Source organism: Schistocerca cancellata, chromosome 8 (assembly GCF_023864275.1).
Source record: "Schistocerca cancellata isolate TAMUIC-IGC-003103 chromosome 8, iqSchCanc2.1, whole genome shotgun sequence".
Taxonomy (NCBI): Eukaryota; Metazoa; Arthropoda; class Insecta; order Orthoptera; family Acrididae; genus Schistocerca; species Schistocerca cancellata.
Window position 1 is genome coordinate 403,912,379 of NC_064633.1, and position 14,199 is coordinate 403,926,577.

The window sequence follows — 14,199 nt, forward strand, 5'->3', positions numbered from 1 at the left end:
ACTGTGTTTAGTAATACGCAGATATTCCATAACCCAACTACCGAAGCACTCATGTGAATCTAAATAATTTGCCCCTGATTAGGAACTTGTAATACGTCACAAAATTCTCTCGTGGTTAGGAACTCGTAAATGTCACAAAAGCTGTTACTTCCCTGTTGCAGTCCGCAGCTCGTGGTCGTGCGTTAGCGTTCTCGCTTCCCACGCCCGGGTTCCCGGGTTCGATTCCCGGCGGGGTCAGGGATTTTCTCTGCCTCTTGATGACTGGGTGTTGTGTGATGTCCTTAGGTTAGTTAGGTTTAAGTAGTTCTAAGTTCTAGGGGACTGATGACCATAGCTGTTAAGTCCCATAGTGCTCAGAACCATTTGAACCATTTGAACCCTGTTGCTGCGTCTGTCTCGGTCGGCTACTATTGCCTGACTAATACTGCCTGATTCTAATACTGAATACCCTATCTCCCCCAAATGGTCTCCTGTTTCCTCTTCTATCGCATCAGACAAATCTTCCCCCTCATAGAGGCCTTCACTGTACTCTTTCCACTTATCCGCTCTCTCCTCTGCATTTACCAGTGAAGTTCCCGTTTCACTCTTAATCTTACCACACTTGCTTTTAATGGCGCGGAAGGTGGTTTTCTCTTTCCTGTTTGCTGAGTCAGTCCTGCCGACAGTCGTTTCTTTTTCGATTTCATCACATTTTTCTTGCGGTCATTTCATCTTAGCTTCCCCGAACTTGTTATTTATTTCATCGATCAACTGGAATATTTCTCCTGTTACCCACGGTTTCTTCGCATCTCCAGGTTGTTTATCATTGTCTATTCTTCCGCCTTTAGGTGCAGTTTCCCATCCCAAGGTCAAGAGAATTACCTGAACTCTGTCCTCTCTTCCGCCCTGTTTGACAAAGCAGTTGGCAGAATTAGGGTGACTTCTTATGCCGGAAGTCTTCAGCCACGAAAGGTGATTATTAATCATAATATAAGCAAGGGCGGGTTTCGAACAAGGGACCGAGGACATTTTAATTACTAATCAGAGAAATACCTACATTTTTTACATTATTTTGTTTCTTATTATTCGTTGCATTTGTTCCGGGTGGACGTTCCAAGACACCCGTTGAAGTTCATTGTCGATCCATTCACTCAGTTTTTGTATAACAGAGGGCAGCTAACCCTCTGACCGAACACAGTGTGCTACCCTGCCGGGAACCCGAGATCACAGATGCATTCACGATTCCTTCTGCCTTTTACTTCATTACTGAATAATAATGGTTTCCAGCTACTGTCTCCTCGTATGTTTGAACTACTCCTAACGATGGCAGTTCGAATCACCGTCTGTCCAGTCAGATTTAAATTACTTGTTTTCGTTACCACTTGAATCCCAACAATATGAGAAAAAATGTGATTTAAAAATTAATCACATAATTAATATTTATCATTATAACATGAAATAAAACTGGTAAAAGGTAAATAATCAGTTCTTCTAAGGATGCTATTCACTTTGGAATCACTGGGACCTATATTCACCCATCATTCAATGTGGTATATTCGAAGGAAAATTCTCATTTTAAGTAGATAAAGTCTCACATTTTTAAACATCCAGGAAGTCATAAAGTATTTAATCAGTATTTAAGGAATTATTTATGAAAACTGCGTACTGTCCCTGTTGTCTCGTTTCGATTTACTTATAAAATCAATAGTATAAACTCATATTTAAGTTACAATAACTTAGATCTACTTACTTTCAATGGCATTGATCTCCTAAACATGGCCAACGCAAAAATCTCATTTAATATTCTAGTAAAATCAATTATAAATCTTGCTCTGAAGCTATGAGTTGCTTCCAAAATGCACTACATTCATATAAGTATTTCACTGTATCACTAGAAGCCTTTGTCTTGTAATAGCATCGATGGTTTCATGCGAAAGACACTGGCACCACAAAAAAGTTAATGAAACGGTGGTGTCTGACATAATCTACTGAAATTCAAAGTGTTACCAAGCATAAGACAGCTGCTAGCAGAATTTCTTTGGAAAGATAATAGCCGATTATATGTGGTACGCGATTCCTTTATTCGTACCACACCTACCCACTATGTCGTAGATGCCATAAAAGAGGAAGTGGGATGGAATCATGGTTGGCAGCCACAATTTATTATTAATACAGTTTATTGACATTACGCCTTTGAAGGAATCTGACAGTTACAAATTGTGGACGAGCCACTAGATAATGTTTTGCAAATACAGCGAGAAACCCAACGTACACAGTACTCAAATAAACAGTTCCTTAATGTTCCAGGCATTTAAAGAAACATTAAACATAGCGACTTCACCAAACTCCTTAAAACCGGTTATTACATCAAGATGGCCACACTTAAAACACTCTTCATTAAAATACCATTATAAAATTACTATTTTAATCCGTTAAAAAAGCACTTGCTAAAGGTCAACTACAAACTTATTTTTCCTTATTAAGAAAACAGAATTACAGACAAACTTCAGAAATTAGGATTTCCCTCAAAATACATATAATGATCAATTACATAACATGATAAAACCACTTACATAAAAATAGCAGAAAAATTGATCTTTAAAAATGAGTGTTCAGGTGCTCAGCCGTGTTAATAAAAGACTACTAGAAAGAGCTGCGCAAGGAACTCAGCAGATGCTATACAATTTAATGTTTAGCCAGTTGCCAGTCGCTAATATTGAACGAAACAGGTTCGTCTAAGGACTGGTTACATACAATATACACTCCTGGAAATTGAAATAAGAACACCGTGAATTCATTGTCCCAGGAAGGGGAAACTTTATTGACACATTCCTGGGGTCAGATACATCACATGATCACACTGACAGAACCACAGGCACATAGACACAGGCAACAGAGCATGCACAATATCGGCACTAGTACAGTGTATATCCACCTTTCGCAGCAATGCAGGCTGCTATTCTCCCATGGAGACGATCGTAGAGATGCTGGATGTAGTCCTGTGGAACGGCTTGGCATGCCATTTCCACCTGGCGCCTCAGTTGGACCAGCGTTCGTGCTGGACGAGCAGACCGCGTGAGACGACGCTTCATCCAGACCCAAACATGCTCAATGGGGGACAGATCCGGAGATCTTGCTGGCCAGGGTAGTTGACTTACACCTTCTAGAGCACGTTGGGTGGCACGGGATACAGGCGGACGTGCATTGTCCTGTTGGAACAGCAAGTTCCCTTGCCGGTCTAGGAATGGTAGAACGATGGGTTCGATGACGGTTTGGATGTACCGTGCACTATTCAGTGTCCCCTCGACGATCACCAGTGGTGTACGGCCAGTGTAGGAGATCGCTCCCCACACTATGATGCCGGGTGTTGGCCCTGTGTGCCTCGGTCGTATGCAGTCCTGATTGTGGCGCTCACCTGCACGGCGCCAAACACGCATACGACCATAATTGGCACCAAGGCAGAAGCGACTCTCATCGCTGAAGACGACACGTCTCCATTCGTCCCTCCATTCACGCCTGTCGCGACACCGCTGGAGGTGGGCTGCACGATGTTGGGGCGTGAGCGGAAGACGGCCTAACGGTGTACGGGACCGTAGCCCAGCTTCATGGAGACGGTTGCGAATGGTCCTCGCCGATACCCCAGGAGCAACAGTGTCCCTAATTTGCTGGGAAGTGGCGGTGCGGTCCCCTACTGCACTGCGTAGGATCCTACGGTCTTGGCGTGCATCCGTGCGTCGCTGCGGTCCGGTCCCAGGTCGACGGGCACGTGCACCTTCCGCCGACCACTGGCGACAACATCGATGTACTGTTGAGACCTCACGCCCCACGTGTTGAGCAATTCGGCGGTACGTCCACCCGGCCTCCCGCATGCCCACTATACGCCCTCGCTCAGAGTCCGTCAACTGCATATACGGTTCACGTCCACGCTGTCGCGGCATGCTACCAGTGTTAAAGACTGCGATGGAGCTCCGTATGCCACGGCAAACTGGCTGACACTGACGGCGGCGGTGCACAAGTGCTGCGCAGCTAGCGCCATTCGACGGCCAACACCGCGGTTCCTGGTGTGTCCGCTGTGCCGTGCGTGTGATCATTGCTTGTACAGCCCTCTCGCAGTGTCCGGAGCAAGTATGGTGGGTCTGACACACCGGTGTCAATGTGTTCTTTTTTCCATTTCCAGGAGTGTATATTTATATATCCACCAGCTTAACCCGCCTTGACGGAAGGAAGATAAACACTAAACTTTGGAAGGCGGTATGTGAACAACTCCCGGTAGTGGCCAGGTTATTAAACACTGCTAGGCCTAGACCTCGGATGACATTTTACTCCCCGCCAAGGCCCAGGCACAATCAAAGGTTTTTGCACGATTCACAAAGACATTCCAATAACTCTGAAATATAGAAACACTCGGCAGAACCTTTGACTCGATATATGGGTAAGCGTCTGAAGAAACACGTTACACTACTGACAAATTCACAACTTTGACCTTAAGCATTTTACAAATGGACAAATGCAGGCTTTGAATATGCCAACATAAAATCATGTGGTTACAAGAAACACACAGCACTAGTAAAACTACACAGGAAGCTTTCAAATAACGGCCACCATTTAACTAGGACAACTGAATTCCACACCATCTTAAAGTTCGACTATGAAAGTCTCACCATAATAATAAAATTTAAATGCCTCTGAGTGCGTCGGTCAACAAAACACAATTACGACCACTTACTCATATCACGTACACAATACGAAGGAGCGGATTCCACTGCTTTACCGCTGCACTTCAAATATCGTTCTCCAAGCTGCCCATGTCATCAAAACGCGCGACGAACTTCACACCACAACCTACAACTGTCATCACGCTCGTTCGGCAGCCGTTGACACTCGTCTCCCAGCGAATGTCACGAAATCTCGAGGGTTACCCGTCGAAGGCTAACAACCAACTCGCTTCGCCCGGCAACCCGGAAGATAAGACACGCGAAAAGCAAAGGTAGCTTAGCTCAACCACCATCGATCTCAACGAAACATAAACAAAACAACACTGTCGCCAGCTCACCACGGCTCAATAACCTTCTTCATCCCTCTCCAAATCGAAGCTTCTGTTGTGTCGGAAACGACCTCGTCCTCTAAGGTACACTGACACCTAATAGTCCTTGAAATGTTCATGTATTGAAACTGGAGTTTTGCACTTGAATTACGCGCTCAACTGCTGTCTGCTCTCGCCATGTTCACAAGTGACTACTTTTCTCTCGCAGCGGCGGTGGTGCTGGCGTTCTTCATCAGCTGGGCGCCCTTCCACATGCAGCGGCTGATGTACATCTACGGGCGAGATGCACCCAACTTCGAGGAGATCAACGAGGTGATGTACTACGTGACGGGCTGCTTCTACTACTTCTCGGCCACCATCAACCCTATCCTGTACAACGTCATGTCCGCCAAGTACCGCAACGCCTTTCTGCAGACTCTGTGCGGGCGCCAGAAATCCCGTCCAGGTGGGCGAGGCGAACAGTCCAGCTTCCGCGAGAACACGGTGGTCGGGTAAGCACGAGCACATCTGTCGGTTTTCAGTTCTCTGAGAACAGGAAGACACGTAGAATCTTTCAAAGCACTCTTTTAAATGTTATAATTTTATCTTTGAGAAACACTTTGTGTTATTGTCCAACCAGTAACCTTAGGCTTAATTTTCGGGCAGGCTGAGCGCACCCATTCGGGACTTTTGCAGAGGCTCGTGACGTACTGGTATTGTGGTATGTGCTGGAATACGGGTACAAATAAATAATCGGAAAACACTGAGTATTTTCAATACTTTACTTTGCGTTGTGAAACTGGTGATGATGTACTGATGTGATGATATAATGATCTTTAGCACAGCCCGAGATGCAGGTTACATTAAAAGATGGTGGTGACATTGTCAGCTGAAAAATTTAAGGCATAGTTCGTTATTAAAATAGAAATTCTATGAATATGCACTACTGGCCATTAAAATTGCTACAACAAGAAGAAATGCAATTGATAAACGGGTATTCATTGGAAAAATATATTATACTAGAACTGACATGTGATTACATTTTCACGCAATTTGGGTGCATAGATCCTGAGAAATCCGTACCCAGAACAACCACATCTGGCCGTAATAACGGTCTTGATATGCCTGGGCATTGAGTCAAACAGAGCTTAGATGGCGTGTACAGGTACAGCTGCCCATGCAGCTTCAACACGATACCACAGTTCATCAAGAGTAGTGACTGGCGTGTTGTGACGAGCCAGTTGCTCGGCCACTATTGACCATACGTTTTCAATTGAGGAGAGATCTGGAGAATATGCAGGCCAAGTCCGCAGTCGAACATTTTCTGTATCCAGAAGGGCCCTTACAGGACCTCCAACATGCGGTCGTGCATTATCCTGCTGAAATGAAGGGTTTCGCAGGGATAGCATGAAGGGTAGAGCCACGGGTCGTAACACATCTGAAATGTAACGTCCACTGTTCAAAGTGCCATCAAAGCGAACAAGAGGTGACTGAGGCGTGTAACCAATGGCTACCCGTACCATCATGCCGGGTGATACACCAGTATGGCGATGACGAATACACGCTTCCAATGTGCGTTCACCGCGATGTCGCCAAACACGGATGCGACCATCGTGATGCTGTAAACAAAACCTGGATTCATCCGAAAAAATTACGGTTGCCATTCGTGCACCCAGGTTCGTCGCTGAGTACACCATGGCAGGCACTCATGTCTGTGATGCAGCGTTAAGGGTAACCGCAGCCATAGTCTCCGAGCTGATAGTACATGCTGCTGCAAACGTCGTCGAACTGTTCGTGCAGTTGGTTGTTGTCTGGTAAACGTCCCCATCTGTTGACTCAGCGATTGAGACGTGGGAGCATGATCCGTTACAGCAATTCGGAAAAGATGCCTGTCATCTCTACTGCTAGTTGTACGAGGCCGTATGGGGGGGGGGGGGGGGCGAATTTGATTTCCAGTACTGCCTGGGACTTTTCGTAGGTAGGAGGGCTGGACCTCGGCACACTCAGCCTCGTGATGCCAGATGAGCTGCTTCCTTAACGAGCGGTAGCGGCTCCAAGGTAGAAACTTCGACGTCGGCCGGGAGTGCGATGTGCTGACTCCGTACCCCTCCAAAACACGTCCGCTGATGAATGACTGAGGATGACACGGCGGTCGGTTGACAGCCGCACCTTCTTCATATACAGGGTGTTACAAAAACGTACGGCCAAACTTTCAGGAAACATTCCTCACACACAAAGAAAGAAATTATGTTATGTGGACATGTGTCCGGAAACGCTTACTTTCCATGTTAAAGCTCATTTTATTACTTCTCTTCAAATCATATTAATCATAGAATGGAAACACACAGCAACAGAACGTACCAGCGTGACTTCAAACACTTTGTTACAGGAAAAGTTCAAATTGTCCTCCGTTAGTGAGGATACATGCATCCACCCTCCGTCGCATGGAATCCCTGATGCGCTGATGCAGTCCTGGAGAATGGCGTATTGTATCACTGCCGTCCACAATACGAACACGAAGAGTCTCTACAGTTGGTACCGGGGTAGCGTAGACAAGAGCTTTCAAATGCCCCCATAAATGAAAGTCAAGAGGATTGAGGTCAGGAGAGCGTGGAGGTCATGGAATGGTCCGCCTCTATCAATCCATCGGTCACCGAATCTGTTGTTTAGAAGCGTCCGAACACTTCGACTGAAATGTGCAGGGACTCCATCGTGCATGAACCACATGTTGTGTCGTACTTGTAAAGGCACATGTTCTAGCAGCACAGGCAGAGTATCCCGTATGAAATCATGATAACGTGCTCCATTGAGCGTAGGTGGAAGAACGTGGGGCCCAATCAAGACATCACCGACATTGCCTGCCCAAACGTTCACAGAAAATCTGTGTCGATGACGTGATTGCACAATTGCGTGCGGATTCTCGTCTGCCCACACATGTCGATTGTGAAAATTTACAATTTGATCACGATGGAATGAAGCCTCATCCGTAAAGAGCACATTTGCACTGAAATGAGGATTGACACATTGTTGGATGAACCATTCGCAGAAGTGTACCCGTGGAGGCCAATCAGCTGCTGATAGTGCCTGCACACGCTGTACATAGTACGGAAACAACTGGTTCACCCGTAGCACTCTCCATACAGTGACGTGGTCGATGTTACCATGTACAGCAGCAACTTCTGTGACGCTAACATTAGGGTTATCGTCAACTGCACGAAGAATTGCCTTGTCCATTGCAGGTGTCCTCGTCGTTCTAGGTCTTCCCCAGTCGCGAGTAAGAGGCTGGAATGTTCCGTGCTCCCTAAGACGCCGCTGTCGGGACACCTTCGTTCTGGAAATCTGTCTCGATTCAAACTTACCGCGCCACGGCTATTGCCCCGTGCTAATCCATACATCAAATGGGCATCTGCCAACTTCGCATTTGTAAACATTGCACTGACTACAAAACCACGTTCGTGATGAACACTAACCTGTTGATGCTACGTACTGATGTGCTTGATGCTAGTACTGTAGAGCAATCGCATGTCAACACAAGCACCGAAGTCAACATTACCTTCCTTCAATTGGGCCAACAGGCGGTAAATCGAGGAAGTACAGCACATAGTGACAAAACCAAAATGAGCTCTAACATGGAAATTAAGCGTTTCCGGACACATGTCCATAACATCTTTTCTTTATTTTTGTGTGAGGAATGTTTCCTGAAAGTTTGGCCTTACCTTTTTCTCACACCCTGTATACGTTTATAATTCAGTTATACTACACTTGCCATATTTCGATAAGTAATCTATGTACCACAGTAGTAGTGCGTCGTGAATCAAAGTAGGAGGATGGCATCGGCAGCTTCATTCACTCCTGATTTTGTTCGTGTGGTTTCGACTCCTACAGGGAAGATTTTGCCACAAGCTACGTTGAATCTAATTCAGTTTCTTCGGTCTTTATGTTTAGTAAATCTATTATTTCGGAAGCATTGCAGGTGGATAAAAGAAGATATGTTGTTGTTGTAGTCTTCAGTCCTGAGACTGGTTTGATGCAGCTCTCCATGCTACTCTATCCTGTGCAAGCTGCTTCATCTCCCAGTACCTACTGCAACCTACATCCTTCTGAATCTGCTTAGTGTATTGATCTCTTGGTCTCCCTCTACGATTTTTACCCTCCACGCTGCCCTCCAATGCTAAATTTGTGATCCCTCGATGCCTCAGAACATGTCCTACCAACCGATCCCTTCTTCTAGTCAAGTTGTGCCACAAACTTCTCTTCTCCCCAATCCTATTCAATACCTCCTCATTAGTTACGTGATCTACCCACCTTATCTTCAGCATTCTTCTGTAGCACCACATTTCGAAAGCTTCTATTCTCTTCTTGTCCAAACTAGTTATCGTCCATGTCTCACTTCCATACATGGCTACACTCCATACAAATACTTTCAGAAACGACTTCCTGACACCCAAATCTATATTCGATGTTAACAAATTTCTCTTCTTGAGAAACGCTTTCCTTGCCATTGCCAGTCTACATTTTATATCCTCTCTACTTCGACCATCATCGGTTATTTTACTCCCTAAATAGCAAAACTCCTTTACTACTTTAAGTGTCTCATTTCCTAATCTAATTCCCTCAGCATCACCCGACTTAATTTGACTACATTCCATTATCCTCGTTTTGCTTTTGTTGATGTTCATCTTATATCCTCCTTTCAAGACACTGTCCATTCCGTTCAACTGCTCTTCCAAGTCCTTTGCTGTATCTGACAGAATTACAATGTCATCGGCGAACCTCAAAGTTTTTACTTCTTCTCCATGAATTTTAATACCTACTCCGAATTTTTCTTTTCTTTCCTTTACTGCTTGCTCAATATACAGATTGAATAACATCGGGGAGAGGCTACAACCCTGTCTCACTCCTTTCCCAATCACTGCTTCCCTTTCATGCCCCTCGACTCTTATAACTGCCATCTGGTTTCTGTACAAATTGTAAATAGCCTTTCGCTCCCTGTATTTTACCCCTGCCACCTTCAGAATTTGAAAGAGAGTATTCCAGTCAACATTGTCAAAAGCTTTCTCTAAGTCTACAAATGCTAGAAACGTAGGTTTGCCTTTTCTTAATCTTTCTTCCAAGATAAGTCGTAAGGTCAGTATTGCCTCACGTGTTCCAACATTTCTACGGAATCCAAACTGATCTTCCCCGAGGTCGGCTTCTACCAGTTTTTCCATTCGTCTGTAAAGAATTCGCGTTAGTATTTTGCAGCTGTGACTTATTAAACTGATAGTTCGGTAACTTTCACATCTGTCAACACCTGCTTTCTTTGGGATTGGAATTATTATATTCTTCTTAAAGTCTGAGGGTATTTCGCCTGACTCATACATCGTGCTCACCAGATGGTAGAGTTTTGTCATGACTGGCTCTCCTGAGGCCATCAGAAGATAAGGACGTTATGAATAGACTGTGCTGCATAGGTGACTTATTGAGTAATATTATGTTCTTTAGTTAACTGAAGAAAGATGGAATATATCGCAAAAAATAAGGTGAAATATCAGCTCACTCATAATTGCAAGTAGTGGGAAATGATTACAAAACCATACGAAAGATCCTGATAGCAGAACAAATGAAAACAAAAAAAGCGGTACAGTCGCGCGGAATGGCCGCGTGCTTTGAGGCGCCGTGTCACGGACTGCGCGGCCCCTCCGACCGTAGGTTCGAATCCTCCCTGTGGCATGGGTATGTGTGCTGTTCTTAGCATAAGTTAGTTTAAGTTAGTTTATCTAGTGTGTAAGTATATGGACCGAAGGCCTCAAAAGTTTAGTCCCTTAGAAATTAGCACGCATTTGAACACTTTTGGAGGTAGAAAGAACGATTAACACTGAAATAGCAATATTTTAATTCACTACGGCAGTCTAAAAAATAGATACACAAACTTTTGAATCAAAAATGAGTTGTGATTGTTGTGTTTGGAAAGGAACACGTGTGTCTATGTGATGCATCATTTCCCAGTAGCAAGATAACAAGAAATTTTTGTCGAAGGAAGAAGGCATTCGTATATGAGAACTGGATGACTTCATTTCTTAAGTTTCAGAATGAAGATGGCGAAAGAGTCTAACGTTCTGGGGATGGATTGGTAATCATAGTGATGCCCAAATACAGATTGAGGTAGGAAGTCGTGAATGCTCTTCGTAATGGAATCATCCTGCCGAACACCTTAAACTATTTATGGAAAATGCAGAAAACAAAAATTTAGGTGACCAGACGGCGATTCCAACAGACGTCTTCCCGAAAACGAAATCAGTTTCTTACGATACAGCCCTTAGGGCTGCCATGAGACCTGATGCGAAGCCATGAGACCTGTTGTAATCATTAGGTATAAATTATTAGAATGATACGATTCAGAGCCATTGGATCATAAATAATAGGCTGATGGGACTACTGTGCTGTTATAGATGATTTAATAATAAAGCTTTGCCCAGAAAATCTCATAACGGAACTGAGTATAAGTTGTGACTTCCTATGCACGCTGTGTGGTTCTTTAGTGGATGCAGGAGCGAGGACCAGATGCCTTTAATGAGCAACGATTGCAGATATTAATTTCTCTACATCTAATACCAATAACTGAAAGTAACCCATAGATTTGTTACTGAATGTGCACCGTCAGTTGCTAATTGTACATTTGAATGTAGAAATATCTACAGATACAAAAGATTTATGAAATAGTCACTCTTCAGTACAATGTCTACTCAGAAGATGTGGAGGCCTGGCCAATATGAAAGTCTGTAAATGTTATTCCGTTGCCAAACAAACAGAGTGGGCTTAGTGCATGAATGTTCTAACTTAGTGCACCCGCCACTGGGATCTACACAGAGAGGATACTTGCATCTCGTTGGCAGCGGCGTAACCGTTCGTGGCAGCGCTCTCGCGCCGCCATGGCGGCTGTAGGAAACACGACTGTGCCAATGGCGGTGTGCGTATTTGAAAGTGCGGCCACCCGGATAGCAGCCGATGCCGCAGTATAATGTTACGACTAGTTGGTAAATGTCCAAAATCACTTAACTACTTAATTTAATCTAATCTAAACAGAAGTTTGCATTCTTCAGCTTAAGCGGTAAGACGTACGTAGATCTAGCTCAATTCAACTTTCGTTGCCTGCACTGGCCTTAGAAACGTGATTTCTTTGTCTGAATAATGCAAGTTCATTATTCATTAATTATTGTACAAAGATATGGAGTGTAAATTAAAACGGATACAAAATTTCCTGACTATGCGAGCTTATAGCAGAGTGACATTTTGGCAAGGTATACCCTTCACTTCGTCTGCCTGTACACGAAACAGAGGATGGCCGACAACCAAACGAACAACAACAGCTAATACGTTTGCTGCCACGTTTAGTGGCTCTGCAAAGGGAACCTACTTTCCGTGAAAAAAAAAAAAAAAAAAAAAAAAAAAAAAAAAAAAAAAAAAAAAGTTCAGCGTAGAAAGATACAGGTAATTAAGAACTGAAATTTGTTGACACATTACTTCAGCCTCCAGAAAATAAGAGTCATATAGCGCCAGATGCTAGCGTGTGGAGTATATGGCACTTACCAGCTTGCTTGGAACAGCCTAAACTAACATTACTTGCATCTCTAGAAAGCACAGACCGCTTTTGTTTTGGGACTGGTTTACCTACAGTGAGCAAACTCGTCAACGCTGCGCCAGGTTTGCAACAGTGCGGTATTATCTGACGTCCTTTCATCTGCAGATGACGTTGTTTTTCCAATGAAATGAGTACTTAACGTACACAACAGTCAGCAGTTAGCGTATGAGAATACCTAAGGACTTCCAAGAACTCAGAGACCATTAAATATTTTCGGCAGATCACTGTACTGGAAACATGCTGAAAACATGATTGTCAAAACTATTTACCATTACTGATTACTGAACAGACCCTACTACTAAAAGACACTTTTGCCAATATAGGCCGAAGGATGCGATACTACCAGAATGATACTCCGCGGCACTGAATTAGGCCATACACAACATTCCAGTAGAATGAATTATTTCTATGCAGTGGATCGTGCGCTGATACGAAACTTCCTGGCGGATTAAAACTGTGTGCCGGGCGGGTGAGGGATGAGATGATTTACTGGCGGAAGTAAATCTATGAGGTTGGGTCGCGAGTTGTACTCGGGTAGTACAGTTGGAAGAGCACTTGCCTGCGAAAAGCGAAGGTCCTGAGTTAGAGCCCAGGTCAGCCACACAGTTATGTTCTGCCAGGAAGCTGTAAAATTTGAGTAATGGGATGAATGCAGCACGATTCATCGCGGCGAAAAGCGAAGGTCCTGAGTTAGTGCCCAGGTCAGCCACACAGTTATGATCTGCCAGGAAGTTGTAAAATTTGAGTAATGGGATGAATGCAGCACGATTCATCGCGGCAGTCCCTGAGATATTCGTAATCGTCCAGCGCCATAGCTTGGGACATTTTTGTACTATGTTTAAAGATTTTTTGCATTTACGACTCATTGGTGTTACTATCTGAATAGCTGGTCACCAGACTTCTTGACGCCATAAGAATCATTCAAAAAATGACAATTCCTGAGATATGGAAAGGTTATAGCACTCATTTATTTCGAAATAATAGCCTTTTAGCGAATTTTAGGTTTTCTCGTACAGAGAGGTCATTTAAGAAAAGAAGGTTCTTCGAAGTTAGGTTCAGTTTTCAATTCATAATTATATCTGTTTACAGTTATTGAAGTGCTTCATGTAGGCCGCTGTGGCCGAGTGGTTCTAGGCGCTTCAGCCCGGACCCGCGCGACTGCTCTGGCTGCAGTTTCCTAGTGCCAAAGTTTTTTAACCCGTTCGGAGCGATGCTCCAAACGTCCTATTTCATTTATTTTGTGAGCCTACACCTGTTCGTGAGGTTCATATTATTTTGCTAACAACAATTTCCTTTGATATATAGGTCTTTAATTTTGTGCAGTACTTGTTATTAGCTTTTTCTCCCATGTTTCTACTTTATTCTGCTTCTGAGACAGCAGACATCCTCCACTACCATGTCTCCCGTGTCCATTCACAGTGTGATCACCCGCTGCTTCGGTAGCTTAACTTTTATAGCTTTCTTCGGACACAATTACTTACGTAACCACTTTGAACTTTGAGATGACAAACGGTTGCTGAAATTGTGCCTAAATGGAACAGTTGGGACTGGGAAGAGCGCGAGTGACATACGTACT

General features: G+C 44.1%; 1 protein-coding gene across 1 annotated transcript in view; it reads left to right on the forward strand.

The window, feature by feature from the left end:
• LOC126094973 (neuropeptides capa receptor-like) overlaps nucleotides 1-14,199 on the forward strand; it is a 1,057,957-nt gene that overhangs the window by 979,131 nt on the left and 64,627 nt on the right. The window contains exon 6 of the mRNA XM_049909628.1: nucleotides 5,232-5,514. Coding sequence (XP_049765585.1) covers nucleotides 5,232-5,514 — 283 coding nt within the window. The remainder of the gene's footprint in view (nucleotides 1-5,231; nucleotides 5,515-14,199) is intronic.